This window comes from Ictalurus furcatus, chromosome 21, assembly GCF_023375685.1.
Source record: "Ictalurus furcatus strain D&B chromosome 21, Billie_1.0, whole genome shotgun sequence".
Taxonomy (NCBI): domain Eukaryota; kingdom Metazoa; phylum Chordata; class Actinopteri; order Siluriformes; family Ictaluridae; genus Ictalurus; species Ictalurus furcatus.
This window is the reverse complement of record NC_071275.1, coordinates 12,421,635-12,444,014: the sequence shown is the minus strand read 5'-3', so window position 1 is coordinate 12,444,014 and position 22,380 is coordinate 12,421,635. Positions and strand designations below refer to the sequence as shown.

General features: G+C 41.7%; 3 protein-coding genes across 6 annotated transcripts in view; 2 read left to right on the top strand and 1 right to left on the bottom strand.

Annotated features, from left to right (window-relative positions):
* Positions 1-3,807, top strand: part of nckap1l (NCK associated protein 1 like) — a 20,412-nt gene extending 16,605 nt beyond the window's left edge. The window contains exons 24-31 of the mRNA XM_053653216.1: positions 205-298; positions 458-540; positions 1,385-1,465; positions 1,937-2,030; positions 2,171-2,287; positions 2,457-2,566; positions 2,663-2,752; positions 3,017-3,807. Of these exons, the coding sequence (XP_053509191.1) occupies positions 205-298; positions 458-540; positions 1,385-1,465; positions 1,937-2,030; positions 2,171-2,287; positions 2,457-2,566; positions 2,663-2,752; positions 3,017-3,133 (786 nt within the window). The 3' untranslated portion in view covers positions 3,134-3,807. The remainder of the gene's footprint in view (positions 1-204; positions 299-457; positions 541-1,384; positions 1,466-1,936; positions 2,031-2,170; positions 2,288-2,456; positions 2,567-2,662; positions 2,753-3,016) is intronic.
* A 1,124-nt stretch (positions 3,808-4,931) lies between these two features.
* LOC128625198 (dual specificity calcium/calmodulin-dependent 3',5'-cyclic nucleotide phosphodiesterase 1B-like) lies at positions 4,932-12,056 on the top strand. 2 transcript variants are annotated; one of them, XM_053653346.1, is made up of 15 exons: positions 4,932-4,978; positions 5,973-6,120; positions 6,714-6,827; positions 6,965-7,144; positions 7,591-7,657; positions 7,833-7,949; positions 8,406-8,546; positions 8,719-8,819; positions 8,939-9,064; positions 9,156-9,257; positions 9,535-9,655; positions 9,902-9,983; positions 10,321-10,438; positions 11,605-11,705; positions 11,969-12,056. In XM_053653346.1, exons 2-15 carry the CDS (start codon positions 6,050-6,052, stop codon positions 12,022-12,024), a joined length of 1,497 nt encoding a protein of 498 aa, XP_053509321.1. In that variant the 5' UTR covers positions 4,932-4,978; positions 5,973-6,049; the 3' UTR covers positions 12,025-12,056. The 2 variants fall into 2 exon arrangements, with proteins under 2 accessions (XP_053509321.1, XP_053509322.1); XM_053653347.1 differs by lacking the exons at positions 4,932-4,978; positions 5,973-6,120 and adding an exon at positions 6,356-6,629.
* Positions 11,869-22,308, bottom strand: LOC128625199 (protein phosphatase 1 regulatory subunit 1A-like). Of its 3 annotated transcripts, XM_053653350.1 has the most exons (8): positions 22,177-22,308; positions 21,994-22,037; positions 18,904-18,964; positions 16,152-16,189; positions 15,845-15,908; positions 15,485-15,664; positions 13,813-13,911; positions 11,869-13,572 (listed from the first exon to the last, which is right to left on the bottom strand). In XM_053653350.1, the coding sequence occupies exons 2-8, from the start codon at positions 22,027-22,029 to the stop codon at positions 13,541-13,543; spliced, it is 510 nt and encodes a 169-aa protein (XP_053509325.1). In that variant the 5' UTR covers positions 22,030-22,037; positions 22,177-22,308; the 3' UTR covers positions 11,869-13,540. The 3 variants fall into 3 exon arrangements, with proteins under 3 accessions (XP_053509325.1, XP_053509323.1, XP_053509324.1); XM_053653348.1 differs by lacking the exon at positions 21,994-22,037 and having other exon boundaries at positions 11,870-13,572; positions 22,177-22,302; XM_053653349.1 differs by lacking the exon at positions 21,994-22,037 and having other exon boundaries at positions 11,870-13,572; positions 15,845-15,905; positions 22,177-22,302.
* Positions 22,309-22,380: the final 72 nt, after the last annotated feature.

The window sequence follows — 22,380 nt, the reverse complement described above, 5'->3', positions numbered from 1 at the left end:
TATTATTATTATTATTATTATTATTATTATTATTATTATTATTATTACTATTACTATGACATTTTTTACCTGTTTTTGATTTGATGTGAATTTACTGATTTTGTGTGTTGTGTGAATGTGTGTGTTTGTGTGTGTGCGTGTGTGTGCGTGTGTGTGTGTGTGTGTGTGTGTGTATGTGTATGTGTGTGTTGTATTGTTGAGCAGAAGCTGGTGTTTGAGAACATGGACCTTTTGGTGCAGATCCGAGCAAAGTTTGACAAACCTGACATCACAAGCAGCCTTCAGAAGAGGCTCACAGGTAACGACACAGAGCACACACACACACACACACACACACACACACAATTAGTGTTTTAACACTGATCCACACTGCCTGTGGTGTGTTTGATGAGTGATAACATTCCAGATTTAAAATATTGTATTATATTATATTATATTATATTTTTCGTGTGTAAAGGGTGTGAGAATGTGCTGAAGCGTTTGACCATCATCGGAGTGATCCTGTCGTTCCGCACCATGGCTCAGGAGGCGCTGGAGGAGGTACGACGTTACACTGAATAATAAATGTACATTACTATATTATATATTTGCATACAGTGATATACATACAGATATACTTCATGTTAGAGTTCAGTCTATACACCATACATCACAGAAATGAATTTAATTCTGTGTGTTAAAGCATAAAGAAATACTTATTCACTCAGGCTCGTATGAGTTACGTTACATAAATATTTACAGCTCACTTTAAGTTAATTCATATTTTTATCCATAAAAATTCACTCCAGGAGATAAGCCATGTCTCTGATTAAGACGAGTCTCCTCCGAAGTCCTACGTAAGGAAAAAAAATGTGTGGTTTTTAAAGGGTCGATAGTATTAAATAATTAAATTGTCATAATTATGTATGTAATATTGTCATTAATTAACATTGCACAGTGTGTGTGAATTTAAAGCTAAAACATAAATTACAGCGTGACATATTGTGGTTCCATCAAACAGTTAGATGGTGGCACTGGACTTAACACACTCGAGCTGAGATCACGCAACAAACATGCTCTTAACTTCAAGATCAGAATCAAGAGTGTAACTCAGCGACGCACCTGTTTTACATAAACTCCGCCCCCACCTGCGTAACTCTCATGTAACTTCTGAATAACATTTACATCAGGAGTTACACACAAGGTCTGAATACTGAAGTGTGTCATTTCAGTATTAAATCCTCACTGCGAGTGTATAACCCAACTCTGTATAAGGCCCATACAGCAAAATCAGTCAATATATATATATACACATATATGTGTGTGTATGTGTGTGTGTGTGTGTGTGTGTGTGTGTGTGTGTGTGTGTGTGTGTGTTTTATTCTTATGAACTTTCTGTGTGTAGGTGATGCAAAAACACTGTCCATTCCTGATGGGACCCATTGAGTGTGTGAGAGATCTGATCAACCCTGACACTGACATCAAGGTCATACACACACACACACACACATGCACACGCACATACACACAGGCACACACACACACACACACACACACACTCACAATCTGTAATACTGCATTTCAGACACACACATTCTCTCTGTATCATACTGTCACTTATGCAGATCAAATAAATGATTCAAAGAATCAAGTCACCTAGACGAGTCGTAAAGGAGAATCTGTTTAATCAAAAGTTTAATCTACTGAGTCATAATCAATCACCTAGATGAGGTAAATATATGGTGGGTGGAGCTTGTTTTAACAGCAGAGGGGGAATAAGTCTGGAATTGAATGTTCAACAAGCACATATGGGTGTGATGGTCAGGTGTGTGTGTGTGTATATCAAACAACAGATTGGAGAAATTGGACCTGTGTGAGCTTGGCTATGGTGTGGTTCATGGTTGTTGGTGCTGATTGAAGTATTTGAGAAGCTGTGGATCTGCTGTGTGATCTGTAGGTGGTGTTGAGTGTGTATGAGCTGGCGTGTTCAGCCGGGGTGCAGTGTGACATTGACCCAACCCTCGTTGTTGCCATCGCTAACATGCGCTCAGGTGAGTCACACTGACACACTCTCAGGTTACTGATGATTTATTTCATTCATGTAATGACTGGTTTGATTAACTGAATGATGTAATTTAATCCCGTGTGTGTTGTGTGTGAATGTGTGTGTGTGTTGTGTGTGAATGTTTAGACAACGCCTCAGGGGAGGAGGAATATAAACTGGTATGTCTGCTGCTGGTGTTCGCTGCTGTTTCACTGCCCATTCTGGCCATCGACCAAAACTCATTCTACAGCCGAGAACATGGAGGTGAAAACACACACACATGCACGCACACACACACACACACACACACACACACACAGGATATAGTCAGGGGTGTGGTCAGAGCAGGGACTAATTAAAAGAGGAAGTAAACAGGATGGTCATGTGACAGCTGTATTTGAATAATAACACATTTCTGCTTTTTTCTCTGTAGGTCACCAAAACAACATCCACTGTCTCGCCTCAGCCATTAACCACCTCGCTGCTGCCATGTTCACCGTCCAGAACAAGAACATCGAACAGCACCTCCGCGAGTTCCTGCTGGTACACACACACACACACACACAAACACACACACACAATCATTAAGTTCAATCATAAAGTTATAACAGTTTTTGAGGATGTATGTTTTGTTTACAGATTGCGTCATCAGCGTTATTGCAGCTTGGACAGAACATCGAGAAAGTGGAGATCAAACACAGAGACTCTGTCTACCTGCTGCTGGACATGGTGATCACACCATGCTTATCTTATTTACACTCACAGCTGTCTATGATCACATCTAAACCCAGCTAACACGCACACACACACACACACACACACACACACACACATACACACACACACACACACACACTTATACATGTAAAACATGCTTACTGTGAGCATGGCTGTGTTAACATCACCTCATTAACTAGTATGTACATCATAGTAAGTGCTGCTCATGAATATTTTGTGTGTGTGTGTGTGTGTGTGTGTATGTGTGTGTTGTAGATAGTGGACCAATCTCCGTTCCTCAGTCAGGATGTGTTGGAGAACTGTTTCCCCTACGTGCTGCTGCGTAATGCCTACAGAGAAGTGCACAGGACTTTCATACACACTGTGGGATAAACACACACACACACACACACACACACAGCTTTTATTTTTTGCTATGCAGTTATAGATTCATTATGATCTCATTATTAGATCTCATATCAGTGTATAAGGTACACTCAACCCTGTGTGTTCTTGTGCACGTGTTCTCAATCAGAACTTCATATGGAGGACACGTCGCTTTGTCCAATGAGAACCAAGTGAACAACCCATAATTCACCATAATAGAACATTAACATGGACAAGACAACCTGTAATCCATTTCTTTTGAATAAACAATGCATTTAATAATAAATAATAATGAAACTGTCACAGAACCTGCAGAACACAGAGAGGTTTACACACACAAACTAACAGCACACATTAGAAAAAGAGAAAATGTGAAGAAAAAAAAAACTACACATGAGAAGGCGTGGCCGAGGCGGAGCTACACTGAGAACCGGAGAAACCAGGAAGATTTCATGATGTGTAGAAATGTTTCTGAATTTATGTTCTAATGGTAAATTGTTGCTCAGAAAAATTCCTGCTTATTAGAATAAATTATTATTAATGATGAATTATTATTAATTTCAGTTTTTAATCTGTTGTGCGACACTTTTCTTTAATAAAACCCTGTTTGTGTTGTTTAACTTTATTACAGTGTGTTAAAATCATCTGTGTTGAATAAAATGTTATTTTATTGATCCTCACTTTTGTCTATTTTCTTCTCATGTAGAGAACAAAATACTGCATTTTTAATAGCACTGTTTTAGTGATTAGGGATATGATTGTGGGTATGGTCAGAGGCGGGGCCAGATCAGCTGTGAGTAAAACTAAGAAGCAGGAAGTAAACATGAGATGAATATAATGATATCCTTCATCATTACGTTCTGTCTGTGTGAATGAGATGATCTGGGCTCCTTTCACTCAGAGCTACGACACATTTCCGTTTTGAAATTGTTCAGTTCTCGAGTTTCTGGTAGCACAGGTTCCTCTGGTCAGTACTACTTATCCTTCATAACATGATTAAAATGATACACTGTCCACCGTAAGGTGTTTAAAACAAAATATTTTCAAAGACAAGTAAAGAAATATCATGAGCACTGCTGTGTCCCTCTCTGCACAGCTTCCCAGTTCAGAGTAATCTCAGGAGACGATGGTTAGCAAACCTACTGTAGATTACGACCAGATCAGCTGACTGAACTCAAAACCACTGAGGGTCAGAAAGGACCAGCGAACACTCCATAGCAGTGTTTCCCTTTATAATGTATGGGTTATCTTGGTTTAAAAACAAAAACAAAAAATGAATTGTCAAAGAAAATCACAGATAATCATTTAATGTATGTGTCTAGAAGCTAACATCTAACTGAAGACACGGCGTTAGTGAATTGTATGGGCTAACATTAGCTTGTTCGTTAATAGTAATAATAGTTCATTAATGATGCTGCGCACAGTATGAAGTGTTCTCCAGCGTTCTAGAAGAGGTTCTGCGAGTGTTCCTGAAACACAGGAACCATGGTGAATACATACAATATGAAGGAGTTGTGCAAGTAGCCCATTCAGTAAACATGAACTCTAAAGATGATGAAGTTTACATTAGTGCTTCTGTTAATGTAAAATATTAAATCTTCCTCTCTGCTGTCAGATTTAGTGTAATATGACGTATTTTAGTGATATGTAATTGTACAGTATGAGTTTTATCACATTCCTCTGTTCCTCTGGGTCTCTGCAGTGGAACCTGATTTCCCATGATCCTCTTCCACCAGAGACACTGGTGACGAACATAAAAAGGTGTGAGAGGAGGAACAGGAGAGATGTGTGTAGAAACAAAGACCTGAATGAGAAACTCTGAATGCTGATGTGGAACGACATCATCACACCGTAAGTGTTGTTTTTTTTTTTTACACACGTATTCTTCTTGCTTTTCTCTGTTTATACGTCTGCAGAACTGTTTCATAGTACATCAGCATTAAATAGACTGGTGTTTATGTTGTATACACTAACTGTTTATGATAAATATGAGAATTTTCTGTGTGTGGTGAGTTTATCTGTGATGATGTTTCTGAACACGTGTCCAAATCAGAGAGATGGCAGGTTCTCCTACAGCAACGTTACCTAGGGTTATTATTATTATTATTATTATTATTATTATTATTATTATTATTTTACTGCAGCTAATCCTGATTGTAATGCTATATAATCACCAAAAAACCTGATTTTACTAATTAAATATTTATAGCCTGATTTAAATCACATTAAACTCTCAGTAAACAGATCAGTTCCAGCAGCTACACAAAACAAAACACAGACATTGTGTTAGAAAAGAAAAAAGAAAAGGAGTTAAAGTGACACTCAGAACATTAACTCAGATGAACTCTCTTTTTACAGAAATGTGTGTGTGTGTGTGTGTGTGTGTGCGCACACGTGTGTGTGTGTGTGTATGTGTGTGTGTGAGAGAGAGAGAGAGAGAGAGAGAGCGAGAGATGAAGTAATGAATCTGCAAATTACATTGTCTACTGTACATTAAAAATCTTTATTTTTAACACCAGCTGCATGTCTACTGCACTCACTGAATATCAGTCTGTTGCATAGCAACAAGCCATACCCACAGGAACTACTTTTTTCTGTGATAATCAAAAAATGTCTGAATCGGCACGTGTGTGTTTTCTGCTTTACTTTTGTATAAATGACAAACACTGGAGATGTTCCTGCTGATGACCTCATTACTGTAACAATGCTGCTGTCCAATCACACGCTCCCTCTGACCTCATACACTCCCTCTGTCCAATCACATCACACTCCTGACCATCACACACTTTATTTTAGTCTGTGTGTGTGTGTGTGTGTGTGTGTGTGTGTGTGTGTTCCTCTTCAGAGACTCTGCTGACGCAGCGAGTGGAAAATAAAAGTGTGTGACCATTAGATTGAAGGTCATCAGGGAGGAGACGCACCATGGCACCACAACACGGAAAAACACTGAACACACACATCAGTGCGGACACATGGAGGTCCACCATCATACTGTACGTACACCTCCTGAAACACACACAAACAAACATCCAAGCTGATGCAGCACAGTGTGTGTGTGTGTGTGTGTGTGTGTGTTTGTAAGTGTGTGAGAGAGGGAAAACCCTACGTACTGGCCAAACATTACTGACCCCGAGATATTCCCACGCACTCTCTCTCTCTCTCTCTCTCCCCCCCCCCCCCCCCCGCCCCACACACACATACATAAATAAGGGCTTTAAACATCTCAGCTGTCACAGAGACGCATCTTCACAAAGAGAATTTATGAGAAAGGAAGGTGTGTGTGTGTGTGTGTGTGTGAGAGAGAGAGAGAGAGAGAGAGAGAGAGAGAGAGAGAGAGAGAGAGAGATTCAAACACGGGACAGAAAACTTTTCTCTGCTCACTTTTCCTCTGCTCACTCTCTATTTATATCTTACAGTCTTCCTTTCCGTGTGTGTGTGTGTGTTATATAATGGCTGAATTAGTGAATGTGAAAAAAACATTCCTGCACTCTTCCATCTGTAGGTAAGACACACACACACACACACACACACACACACACACACACATTACGTTGATGCTGTGTGTATTGTGTATTGTGGTATTCAGGCTGAAGCGGATGGTGCAGCAGTTGGAGGTCAGTGATGTGGACTTTGAGGAGCTGAAGAGGAACCTGGAGTTCACCGCCTCATTACTGGAGGCACTTTACACCAACGAAACACAGTAACACACACACACACACACACGCACGCACACACACACACACACACACACACACACACACACACTTATTATTGCAGAGCATTTAATTTATTACAACTTTCACACTATGTGTGTGTGTGTGTGTGTGTGTGTTGCAGGCCTTCCCTCAATGCCGATGATGACCTACAGCTTCGCTCTGATGTCGTTCCTGTGGAGGTTCGTGATTGGCTCGCGTCCACATTTACTCAGAGAGTCCAGCCAATCAGAAGGCGGCCAGAGGAGAAACCAAGATTCCGCAGCATCGTTCATGCAGTGCAGGCTGGGATATTCGTGGAGCGGTGAGACATACAGTACACACACACCACACACACACACACACAATGTGTAAATACATTTAAACAACAGGTACAATTCACAGGAATGAAGATAACAGTTACGAATTCATGATTTATATAATTACATCCCAAACTCTTCTGCAAAATCAACTGGATATTTGTGTTTTTCACCATCGCTCACTGCCCCTCCCCCTCCAGCACTCATCTACATACGGTGTTCTTAAAGGTTACCTTTCCTCCTGTCAGTGGGCGGGAACAGTTCTCTGATTGGTTACATTAACACTGTGGGCGGGAACAATCGTCTGATTGGTTACATTAACACTGTGGGTGGGATCTGTCGTCTGATTGGTTACAGGAGTGTGCTATGACACTAAATGTTAAATATGATGGTTTTAATCTTATATGTAGATTATAAGCCTGATGTTCTCCGTGATGTTCTCGCTGTGTAGGATGTTCCGTAAAGCATACTCAGCTGCGATGCCGGATCAACCTGCTGATGTGCTCAACTGTTTAAGGGTAACATTCCTCTTTACATCCAGAACCTGTACAAACATCAGACTGACACACAGTGCAGTGTTACAGTGGTAATGATGTGTTAATTAGGTGTTAATGAAGCGTTAATTGTGTGTGTGTGTGTGTGTGTGTGTGTGTGTGTGTGTGTGTGTGTGTGTGTGTGTGTATAATTCTTCAGGATTTGGACAGGTGGAGTTTTGATGTGTTTGCTCTGGATGCTCTCAGTTCGGGCCATTCGCTAAAAACACTCTTCATCGAGCTGATCATCAAACACCAACTGAACAGCAGATTTAAGGTACAACACACTAAACACACTAAACACTAAACACACTAAATACACTAAACACACTAAATACACTAAACTAAACACACTAAACACTAAATACACTAAACACACTAAACTAAACACACTAAATACACTAAACACACTAAACACACTAAATTAAATACACTAAACACTAAATACACTAAACACACTAAATACACTAAACTAAACACACTAAATACACTAAACACATTAAAGCAGTAAACACACTAAATACACTAAACACTAAATACACTAAACACACTAAATACACTAAACTAAACACACTAAATACACTAAACACTAAATACACTAAACACACTAAATACACTAAACTAAACACACTAAATACACTAAACACACTAAATACACTAAACTAAACACACTAAATACACTAAACATACTAAACTAAACACACTAAACATGTTTAGTGTTTGTGTTTTCCAGGTGCCGATTTCATGTTTGATGTCATTCCTGTGTGAGTTGGAACGCGGTTACAGCAAACATACAAATGCGTATCACAATCACACACACGCCGCCGACATCACACACACAGTGCACTGTCTACTGCTGCGCACCGGAGTACTGGTACCTGTCTCTCTGTCTTTCTGTCTGTGTGTAAATTCAGAAAATCTTAATTTCATGTAAAAAATGAATGCCGTATTCACTTGCTGTTTATACTGTATGTAGCTCAACAGTGTGGGTAATATGTGTGTGTGTGTGGATGTGTGTGTGTGTGGATGTGTGTGTGTGTGTGTAGTACTGGTTGACAGAGTTGGAGGTGTTGGCGTGTCTGTTTGCGGCAGCCATTCATGATTATGAACACACAGGAAACACCAACACCTTCCACATATGCACACGGTGCGTGACATGGTGTGTATCAGCTGCTAAAAGAAGTATGATGTTATAATCACTTAGACAACTTCCTCTGTATGTGTGTGCGTGTGTGTGTGTGTGTGTGTGTGTGTGTGTGTGTGTAGGTCTGAACTGGCGATGATATATAACGATCGCTCAGTGCAGGAGAGTCACCACGTCAGTGCTGCATTCCGCCTCCTGCAGGAGGAAAACACAAATATCTTCATGAACCTGACACGCCCCGAATGGCAGTGAGTCTCTCACACTCACACACATACACACACACATCCAACTCCAGACAGCTCTGTGGTACGTTAACTTTATTTTGTGTGTGTGTGTCAGTGAGCTCCGGTCTCTGGTGATAGAGATGGTGTTGGGAACAGACATGTCCTCTCACGTTCTGCAGGTTAAAGCCATGAGGACGTGTTTACAGCAGCATGAAAGGTAAACACTCAGCAGCACACATCAGTAATAATCACACCACACAGCGCTACTGAGTTCTGGATTGTGATTGGTCAGAAGGTGGTGACTAGTTTTCCTGAAGTAAGGAGAAGTGTGTTTATGTAACCTTTATGGAAGGAGACTCCAGTGTCAGCGTTGTGTAACAGTCAGAGGTTTCCCACAGCTTCAGGACAGAGGAGTTTACGCTTCTTTGCGGTTTCTCAGTAACATGAGAAGCTATGTGTGTGTGTGTGTTTGTGTGTGTGTGTGTGTTGATCAGCATTGATAAACCGAAGGCGTTGTCTCTGATTCTGCATGCGGCTGATATCAGTCACCCTGCTAAATCCTGGAGTTTACACTCACGCTGGACCCCCAGACTGATGGAGGAGTTTTTCACACAAGTACAAACACACACACACACACGCACACAGCACAATAATAATAATAATAGTAATAATAATAGTAATAATAATAATAATAATAATAATAATAAGGTATATTTCTGTGGCAGGTGTAATACCACAACATCATCATACATGGATGTTTTTGTATAAGGTCTGAATGCTATTGTTTATTATTCAAATTAAAGTATGGTAGTGTGTGTGTGTGTGTGTGTGTGTGTGGGTGTGTGTATGTGTGTTTTACAGGGAGATAAAGAAGCTGAACTGGGTTTGGCTATCTCACCTCTGTGTGACAGACAGAACACACCTGTCGCTCAGTCACAGATCGGTGAGAAAACTTACTGTTAATCAATACTAATCTCATAAACTAATCAGCATTAACATACACAACTTCTCAAATACAACAGCAGAATAGAGCAGTTTAAACACACACACACACACACACGCACACAAAGGGCCAAACACAGCAAGACACAGCTAACACAATAATCTGAGTGGCAGTACTGTATGTTCAAGAGGCGGGGCTGTATATTCAACGGGTGGGGCTGTATATCCAAGGGGGAGGGTGTATGTTCAAGGGGCGTGGCTGTATATTCAGTGTGGGGCTGTATAATAAGAGTGATGATTAACAGTAAATAAGTGACTGTGACATTTGCGTGTTTCAGCTTTTATAGAGTTCATCGTGGAGCCAACGTTTTCATTAATCAGCGACATGTCGGAGAAAATCATCATCCCTCTGATACAGGACACAACTGATCCATCTCCAACCTGCAGCAGATACCGGTGTGTGTTACTGCATCTGTATCCACACAACTAATTATCACACTGTGTGGGCTTTGAACCATGGTTTCCAGGCTCAGAGGCAAGATCTCAACCCAGTGAGCCTCCCACAGAGACAGGGAGAGACCGAGGTGCAGAGCAAGCCAAAGGCCTGAGAATTAACTAAAAGTCTGGACTGAGACTGTACAGAATGGTATGGGGCGGTTGTGGCTCAGGTTGTAGAGCGGGGTGTCCACTAATCACAGGGTTGGCGGTTTGATCCTCGGCCCACGTGCCTCCACATGCCGAAGTGTCCTTGGGCAAGACACTGAACCCCAAGTTGCTCCTGATGGCAGGCTAGCACCTTGCATGAGTGAATGTAAAGTGCTTTGTAGAACCGGTAAGGTTAAAAGGCACTATAAGTGTAGACCATTTACATGACCAAAAGTATATGGACACCTGACCTTCACACCCATATGTGGTTCTTTATCAAACTGTTGCCACAAAGTTGAAAGCACATGTCCTTGTATGCTGTAGCATTATTTACAGATTCCCTTCACTGGAACTAAGAATCCCAAACCTGTTCCAGCATGATACAAAGTGCACAAAGTGAGTTCCATGAAGACATGAAGTGACATGTGTGAAGGTGAAAGAACTCGAGTGTCCTGCACAACCTCACTAACACTCTTGTAGCTGATTGATTACTAATCCCCACATCCACGCCCCAAAAATCTAGTGGCAAGCCTTCCCAGAAGAGTGGAGCTCATTATAACAGCAAAAAAGAGGGAATACATCTGGAATGGGATGTTCAACAAATACATATGTGTGATGGTCAGGGGTTCACATACTTTTGGCAATATAGTGTACTTATGCTGAGAGTACAGGAAGCTGAAGAGCTGGATAGAGAAGCCAGAGAAATGACCAGGATGTACCCAAGAGACCATTAGCGGCATTTACTCAGACATGAGTGCAGGCAAATAGCAATGTTGACTGAAGAATGAGCCGCGAGTGTGGGGAGAACTCTCTTTAAATAGATTCAGGTACAGGTGGAGCTGATTACCACTCATTATAATTAGGATGGGGCTCTCTGTCTCCCTCTGGTGGCTCTACAAGGCTGAGCTGACTGTACCCTTACACTCATTACAGCTGTGTGTGTGTGTGTGTGTGTGTGTGTGTGTGTGTGTGTGTAGGGGTCTACAGTGGACTGTGGGGGACCTCGTTAGCTTCAGATCCATGTGGATGAGACACACTGAGGAGAACAAGAGCAGGTGGAGGGATAAAATAAAGAATGGTAACACATTAAATATATACATATAAATATATAAACACAATACAGTACAAACAAACACACGCTGTATATAAACACTGATACAAAACACACACACACACACACACACACACACACACACACACTGTATATAAACACTTAAATAAAACACACAATTAGATTCACTGATTTCTCATCCAGAACAGAAAAATAGAAATGTATTTTATAGATTTTGTACATAAACTGTCTGTTTGTCTCTCTGTCTGTCTGTCTCTGTGTGTCTATAGGTGTGTCTGATTTCAGAGATGAATCTGAAACACAGACAGGACAAGAAACTGCATGAAAAGTGCATTTACCTAATAAAAGAGTGCAGAAAGGAAGGAGAGGAAGAGGAGGAGGAGAGATGAGGAAGAAGAGGAGGAGGAGTGATGAGGAAGAAGAGGAGGAGGAGTGATGAGGAAGAAGAGGAGGAGGAGAGATGAGGAAGAAGAGGAGGAGGAGTGATGAGGAAGAAGAGGAGGAGGAGAGATGAGGAAGAAGAGGAGGAGGAGTGATGAGGAAGAAGAGGAGGAGGAGTGATCAGGAAGAAGAGGAGGAGGAGTGATGAGGAAGAAGAGGAGGAGGAGAGATGAGGAAGAAGAGGAGGAGGAGTGATGAGGAAGAAGAGGAGGAGGAGAGATGAGGAAGAAGAGGAGGAGGAGTGATGAGGAAGAAGAGGAGGAGGAGTGATGAGGAAGAAGAGGAGGAGGAGTGATGAGGAAGAAGAGGAGGAGGAGTGATCAGGAAGAAGAGGAGGAGGAGAGATCAGGAAGAAGAGGAGGAGGAGAGATCAGGAAGAAGAGGAGGAGGAGAGATGAGGAAGAAGAGGAGGAGGAGACATGAGGGGGAAGAGGAGGAGGAGACATGAGGAGGAAGAGGAGGAGGAGACATGAGGAGGAAGAGGAGGAGGAGACATGAGGAGGAAAAGGAGGAGGAGAAATGAGGAAGAAGAGGAGGAGGAGAGATGAGGAAGAAGAGCAGGAGGAGAGATGAGGAAGAAGAGCAGGAGGAGAGATGAGGAAGAGGAGGAGGAGAGATGAGGAGGAGAGATGAGGAAAAAGAAGAGGAGGAGAGATGAGGAAGAAGATGATCTGTGGTGCTGCAGCTGTAATGCAGAATTAATTCTACACATTTCTGAGTTTATTATTTTTAATACACACCTTTATAACACTGCCATGTACAACCACATTACACACACACACACACAAACTTGGTTACGTGTTAATGGGGATGTCAGAGATGTCAGAGTTCATTAATAAAGTAAAAATAAGTGTGTATAGTTGTTAATGTGATGAAGTCATGTGCAGTGTCGGAGAGGAGTTTATTATAATTACTACATTAATTAATTATTTTAGTAGTATAGCAGAAGATCACATTCTTTTTTTTTTTCAAAATAATGTAACAGTAATGAGTTTCTTCTTCAACTACTTTATTATTTTATTATGGTGTGTGTTTCAGTTTCAGTCAAACACACACTCTGTTGTATCTCACACACACACACACACACACACAGAGCACAAAGGAACTGTGATCATTATTAATCATTAATAAGTTTGGTGTTGAAAATGTAAATGCAGAAAAAATGAGTGAAAGGAGGAACAAGAGAGAGAAGGAAAAGTGAAAATCAGATCTGATCAGAAGTTTACAGTGAGGGTGATGGGGTGTGGCTGATTACAGGTGACAGCCCCACCCTTCACAGTAACCCCACCCCCTTGTTTTTAACCTCCTATTGTGTTTGTTTAATTAGCATTAATATTTAGTGAATAAAGTGTGCAGATTGTCTGTAGTATGACTCCATCTGTTTATCTTCATCTTCATCATCAGTGTTTTATTTCCTTCTTCTGATCTGTTTCTGCCACAGACGAAGACAAGGATGGACGTGAACACAGACAGGAACCGCTCTCAAATACAATCTCTAAAAACTTCATATTAATAATAACAACAACAACAACAACAACAACAATAATAATAATAATAATAATAATAATAATAATGTGTGTGTGGTGTGTGTATGTGTTGTGTTTACCTGTGTGTGGTGTGTGTGTGTGTTGTGTTTACCTGTGTATGTGGTGTGTATATGTGTTGTGATTACCTGTGTGTGTGGTCTGTGTTGTTGTCTGAGAGGCAGATTTGTCCTGAGAATAACAGGCTTCAATTTCTGCAGCATCTGATAAACTCTCTCTGGAAAAAGCTGTCAAGGAGATAACAAAATATCAGAAAACTCTAATACACATTAATCACACACAAATCACACGCAAATCACACACTCTAATAACACAATAATCACACACTAGTCACACACGAATCACACACTCTAATCACATACTTATCACACACACAAATCACACACTAATCACATGCTCTAATCACACTCTAATCACACAATAATCATGCTCTAATCACACACACAAATCACACACTAATCACACGCTCTAATCACACACAAATCACAGACTAATCACACACTCTCACTAATCACACACTAATCACACACTAATTACACGCTCTAATCACACACTAATCACACACTAATCACATACTAATCACACACTAATCACACACTCTAATCACATACTTATCACACACACAAATCACACACTAATCACATGCTCTAATCACACTCTAATCACACAATAATCATGCTCTAATCACACACACAAATCACACACTAATCACACGCTCTAATCACACACAAATCACAGACTAATCACACACTCTCACTAATCACACACTAATCACACGCTCTAATCACACACTAATCACACACTAATCACATACTAATCACACACTAATCACACACTAATCACATACTAATCACACACACAAATCACACTCTAATCACACGCTCTAATCACACACTAATCACATACTAATCACACACTCTAATCACATACTTCACACACACAAATCACACACTCTAATCACACTTTAATCACACACTCTAAACACACACTAATCACACACACAAATCACACACCAATCACACACTCTAATCACATACTTATCACACACACAAATCAAACACTAATCACACGCTCTAATCACACTCTAATCACACGCTCTAATCACACACTAATCACGCTCTAATCACACACTCTAATCACACGCTCTAATCACACACTAATCACACACACAAATCACACTCTAATCACACGCTCTAATCACACACTAATCACACACTAATCACACACTCTAATCACACACACAAATCAGACACAAATCATACACTCTAATCGCACACAAATCACACTCTAATCACACGCTCTAATCACACACTAATCACACACTCTAATCACACACACAAATCAGACACAAATCATACACTCTAATCGCACACAAATCAGACACACCAATCACACACAAATCACACTCTAATCACACTCTAATCACACACTAAGCACACACTCTAATCACATACTAATCACACTCTAATCACACGCTCTAATCACACACAAATCACACACTAATCACATACTAATCACACACACAAATCACACGCTCTAATCACACGCTCTAATCACGCACTAATCACACACTAATCACACACTAATCACGCACTAATCACACACTAATTACACACTAGCCTTAAAGAGGAGACTGTGTTTCAGACACTTCAAAGGGAATCACATTCTGCATTCTGATTGGTGGATTATTTAAAATCAATTATTAAATAAGTGTTATATTTCTTGATTAATCACACACACTGTGTCATACACTTGTCACACACTCATCACACACTTGTCACACACCCATTGTCTCCTCACCCTCCATCTGACATCGCAGCTTCTCAAACTCCTGCGCCGTATCTTTAGAGTTCAAACTCCCATCATGCTCTTCAGTGTCATCGTCTCCGCCCACATCCGATACACAGCTCTCTGATGACTCGTCTGCTGCCGATGCCGAGCACTGCTGATACACATGATGTTCTACCAGGAACTGCAGCTCTACACACACACACAAACACACAAACACGCACACACACACACACACACACACACACACACATACCAAATTTTCACACATCAGGACTAAAATATGACAGTCAGTGTTTGTGATGACTAATGAATGTTTATCTGTCTCCATATCCATCTGTTCTCTGACTGTCTGTCAGTAAATTAGCACACCCTTCATGGTTGGAGTTCCCTTCACACCTCTCCGTCTCTGCCGTGGTGAATTCAGCAAGGCCTGCTGGGAAACAATAATAAGAAGAAGAAGCAGAAGAAGAAGAAGAAGAAGAGACAGTGAGGCAGTGTTTGTTGTCAATCTCAGAGTAAACTGTTGAGGCATTCCCCATGGTTCAGTTCCCCACTCAGTAATAATAACATTATATCTGATGTTTAATAAGATTCACTTTCTCTTTTCTTTACATCATTATTAACATTAATTTTGAGTGTTAATTATATAATAATAATCTATTAAAGTTAAAGTTACCTTATACAGCTGGTGTGGGAGACGATCTTCATCTATTTCTACACACACACACACATACACATACACAAAGAGAGAGAGAGAGAAATCAGCTCATACACACTGTATTAACACACACACACACACATACACACACACAAAGAGAGAGAGAGAAATCAGCTCATACACACTGTATTAACACACACACACACACACACACACACACAAAGAGAGAGAGAGAAATCAGCTCATACACACTGTAGTAACACACACACACACACACATACACACTATATTGTGTGTGTGTCGGGGGTGCTTATGGGGGGAAAGGTGTGTTCATGATCTTCACAGCTTGAGGGAATAAGCTTTTTAGAAAGCTGGTGGTGGTGCGTGGGGGGCTAGAGCTGCTGTTGAGCTTTCCTCACGATGGCCATGGTGTTGATGGTACCGATAATACCCACCTCACTGATAATACCCACCTCACTGATAATACCACCTTCACCGATAATACCAGCTTCATCGATAATACCCACCTTCACCGATAATACCCATCTTCACCGATAATACCCACCTTCACCGATAATACCACCTTCACCGATAATACCCACCTTCACCGATAATACCACCTTCACCGATAATACCCACCTTCACCGATAACACCACCTTCACCGATAATACCACCTTCACCGATAATACCAGCTTCACCGATAATACCCACCTTCACCGATAATACCACCTTCACTGATAATACCCAGCTTCACTGATAATACCACCTTCACTGATAATACCCACCTTATCTGATAATACCACCTTCACCGATAATACTACCTTCATCGATAATACCCACCTCACTGATAATACCACCTTCACCGATAATACCAGCTTCATCGATAATACCCACCTTCACCGATAATACCACCTTCACCGATAATACCCACCTTCACCGATAATACCACCTTCACCGATAATACCCACCTTCACCGATAACACCACCTTCACCGATAATACCACCTTCACCGATAACACCACCTTCACCGATAATACCACCTTCACCGATAATACCCACCTTCACCGATAATACCACCTTCACCGATAATACCCACCTTCACCGATAATACCCACCTTCACCGATAATACCACCTTCACCGATAATACCACCTTCACCTATAATACCACCTTCACTGATAATACCACCTTCACTGATAATACCCACCTTCACTGATAATACCACCTTCACCGATAATACCAGCTTCACCGATAATACCCACCTTCACCGATAATACCACCTTCACCGATAATACCCACCTTCACTGATAATACCACCTTCACCGATAATACTACCTTCATCGATAATACCCACCTTCACCGATAATACCACCTTCACTGATAATACCACCTTCACTGATAATACCCACCTTCACTGATAATACCACCTTCACTGATAATACCCACCTTCACCGATAATACCACCTTCACTGATAATACCACCTTCACTGATAATACCCACCTCACTGATAATACCACCTTCACCGATAACACCACCTTCACTGATAATACCACCTTCACCGATAATACCAGCTTCACCGATAATACCCACCTTCACTGATAATACCACCTTCACCGATAATACCCACCTTCACTGATAATACCACCTTCACCGATAATACCCACCTTCACTGATAATACCACCTTCACCGATAATACTACCTTCATCGATAATACCCACCTTCACCGATAATACCACCTTCACTGATAATACCGACCACTGTGGCATCATCAGCTAATTTAATGACATGGTTGTTGTTGAATCTGATGCATCTGATTGCAGTCGTGTGTCAGCAGGGTGAACAGCAGAGGAGCTCAGGACGCAGCCCCCAGGTGAGCCTGTGCTCCCTGAGATGGGTCTCGATGTATGACTGCATGCTGGTAGAATGCAGAAAGGAGGTATTTTCACCGGCTTTCTGGTGTTTAATCATATGACAACTAAGATGTAGTGATAGACATGAAACAAATAAAATAAGGCACTGTGTTATCAGTACTAGGAGAGGCTACTGCAGAGTCATCTCGCTCATGCAGATCAATAATGTTATTGTTATAAAGGGTTGTGATGTGGTTTAATATCATGTTCTCAGATTAAATCTGCTTTTTCTTCTACAAGATTTTGTTTGAAACTTTTTAACTTTTTCTAGAATCTAGGAGCTTGTTGCCTAGAAACTGCAGCGTCCCCAGACACTGTCTATGAAAATGTGTCACACAAACACACACACACTCCACTTCAGCTCCATCACACATACACACACACACACGCACACACACGCGCACACACACACACACACACACACACAGGTGAGGGGTGGAGTTAGAATAAGGGGTGTGGTTATAGTGACTCTACAGGCTTATCAGAGTTTCACAAAAATGCTGATGGAGCCCAGGAAGAATTAGAGTTTGACAGCTCCGAGTTAGAATGTTTTCTGATTGGCTGAGAGCAGTACGATGTGTCCTGATTGGCTGAGAGCATTACAGTGTGTTCTGATTGGCTGAGAACATTACAGTGTGTTCTGACTGGCTGAGAGCATTACAGTGTGTTCTGATTGGCTGAGAGCATTACAGTGTGTTCTGATTGGCTGAGAGCAGTACAGTGTGTTCTGATTGGCTGAGAGCATTACAGTGTGTTCTGATTGGCTGAGAGCATTACAGAGTGCTCTGATTGGCTGAGAGCAGTACGGTGTGTTCTGATTGGTCATGAGCTTAATGTTTGATGGAGCATAAAGTTCACCTGGAGACGATGGGTCACTGGATGCAACCAGCGTGGCAGGAGTCGGCCGTCTCCTTCTGATCTGTAACACACACACACACACACACACAGAATTACACATTAGGCTCTAATTTATGTAGATAGATAGATAGGTAGAGAGATAGATAGATAGATAGATAGATATGATTGTTAAATGCAGAGATTGGTTTTAAAACTGATGTGTGATGTGAAGAAAGCTGTAGCCAATCAGCTCACTTTAATCTTTGCATGACAATTAAAAATTAATTAGAATTAGACTTGAATTAGAAAAGTTCTGACTGGTGTGTGTGTTTGTGTGTGTGTGTGTGTGTGTGTGTGTGTGTATGTCTATGTGTGTCTATGTGTGTGTGTCTATGTGTGTCTATGTGTGTGTGTGTGTGTTCAGTTTGGCTGGTTTAGGTCTTCAGATATGCTGCTCAGTGGAGTGTGTGTAAGACGATACAGAGGAACATTCCACCTTCCCACACAATTGTTTTCTCTCTCATTCCACTCATCCCACAGAGAGCAGTCTCTCCATCACTCCTTTATTTCACACACACACACACACACACACACACACACACACACACACACACACACCATCAGTGAGTCAGTCACACTCTTCTGTTCATTCCATCTGTTTCAGTAAACAAACTGAGAATCTGATTCTGCAGCACACAGCCGTACACTCATCATCTCTGTGTCTCTGTGGGGGGCGTGGCCTCTGTACTTGTCAGTCTCAGTGAAGGAGGCATGGCCTCTGTCTAAACAGTCTAAATATTTCCCTTGTGCCCTACTCACTAGCCTTTAATACAGTGTTCCCCTCGTGCCCTACTCACTAGCCCTTAATACAGTGTTCCCCTCGTGCCCTACTCACTAGCCCTTAATACAGTGTTCCCCTCGTGCCCTACTCACTAGCCCTTATACCATAATTACACTGTCCTCTTACACACTAAACCTTGTTAGAAAAATCTTCTTTCTGGTGACATAAAAGAAGCTTTGGGCTCAGCTTCATACAGATTTCCTCTTCCTAGCTCCGCCCTGCTCTGACCAGCTCCGCCTATGCATACTGATATATGGAGGTTTTAAACTCAGTTAAACAGAGACAGATGTTATTCTCAGCAGCTGTATGAGAAGTCATTAGTAATGTGGAGCTGCAGTGTGTACAGGATTCCTTATCTTGTCCTAGTGGCCCCTGAGCACTGCTTCCATTTACACAAAGCGTTTACATCAACAACGTTCTCATTCATTCCCCAGCGTAGAGATTGTCATCATGTGTATTATGTCCTGAGCTGGAGTCAGATATTTATGAAGCTCCTCAACACCCTCAGTGGTCTAAACGAAAGTAACCATGGTAACAAACAGCCCCCATTTTTACCCCTGCTTTTATGCGACTTTGGCTCAGTGACGACACAAAGATGAGTTTTATTCTGAGCAGGACACAGAAAGCACTCTGGTGATGCATTAAAAGCTTTTTGTACACTGACAGAATGATTCACCAGCACCAGCATTTTAAAGATCCTGATCCAGTGGAGAGGTAGATGTCTTGGAAAATGAGATTGTCTCCAACACCATCCTCTCACAGCATCACAGGAATAAATTATGTTGTGTGGAGAAGAATTACAATGTGGGAAATTCAGAGCTCCTGGCCATCGAGGCAGCAGAGGAAGAACAGAGGCACTGGATAAATGTTCTTTTTTACTGACCACAAAATCTTTAATATGTGAAAACAGTCAAATGCTAAAGACCCCGAAAGACATGCTGAGCTCCTTTACACAGTTCTGATTAATCTTCACACTGCGCTCAAGAACGCAAAATTACTGCTGAGATGATATGACGGACAGTTCCACTCCTCCTCCTCTGCCTCCTAACATGGAGTAACACATCTCCTTCTCCTAACATGGAGTAACACACCTCTTCCTCCTAATATAGAGTAACACACCTCCTCCTCCTAACATGGAGTAACACACCTCCTCCTCTTCCTAACATGGAGTAACACACCTCTTCCTCCTAATATAGAATAACACACCTCCTCCTCCTAACATGGAGTAACACACCTCCTCCTCCTCCTAACATGGAGTAACACACCTCCTCCTCCTCCTAACATGGAGTAACACACCTCTTCCTCCTAATATGGAGTAACACACCTCCTCCTCCTAACATGGAGTAACACACCTCCTCCTCCTCCTAACATGGAGTAACACACCTCTTCCTCCTAATATGGAGTAACACACCTCCTCCTCCTCCTAACATGGAGTAACACACCTCCTCCTCCTCCTAACATGGAGTAACACACCTCCTCCTCCTCCTAACATGGAGTAACACACCTCCTCCTCCTCCTAACATGGAGTAACACACCTCCTCCTCCTAACATGGAGTAACACACCGCCTCCTCCTCCTAACATGGAGTAACACACCTCCTTCTCCTAACATGGAGCAACACACCTCCTTCTCCTAACATGGAGTAACACACCTCCTCCTCCTAACATGGAATAACATGTGATTTGTTCACACTTCACTCATGTCTCATGCCATACAGCAGTTCAGAAGTTCTTCTAGAGCCCATCAGTAGAAAGAGATGTAAGGACTTTGTGAAAGCCCCAGCAGCCGCTGTCCCTCATCAGTTTTATAACACAGATTGATAGTTAATGTCCTGCAGACTGCTACACAAACCGGACCAAGTGCTCTTCAACATCTTTCACTCATACAGCCCTCACACCATCAGACTCCAGAGAACCGGATGAACCGTCTGGGTCAGGACAATACGACAACGCAGACAGCATCCACAACTACACAGATACCTACACAACTACACAGATACCTATACAACCTCACAGATACCACCTGGACTGAAACTCTCATTCTGGAAGTTAAGCACTTCTTTTATTCAAAAATGAATTCTGTTCCCTCCATCCATACAGGAACCATGGGGAGGAGAAGACCTGTCCTCTGGGTTGCAGCTGGAGGACAGCATACACACACACACACACTCACACACACACACACACACCATTGAACTGATTTAGGAACAGGAAACCTTGTTATGTGGATGATCAGCATTACAGTGTTATATTAAACCTGAAGCCACTTCACCTTTATCCTGGACTCATTACACACCACCGCCTCCATCACACCCCCTGGTCCAATCAGAACAAGTTATTTGGTGATGTGACACATAAAGGCACAAAAGTGCAGTTGAACACAGAATCACCAATTGGCTCACATATGCCTTAGATTAATAAACACACACACACACACACACACGCACATGCTTACCTGTTCAGCAGCTTCAGGGTCCAGGTGAGAGTCCAGTAGTGGAACTGTGAACTGGATTTTCCGAGGACTTCCCTCCATATCAGAGAGACAGACAGACAGATAGAGAGACAGACTGATAGAGTGGTGGAGGACAAATTAAGGATGATGATGATGATGGTGATGATGATGATGATGATGGTGAATAGCTGAAATCCCAATATTAAT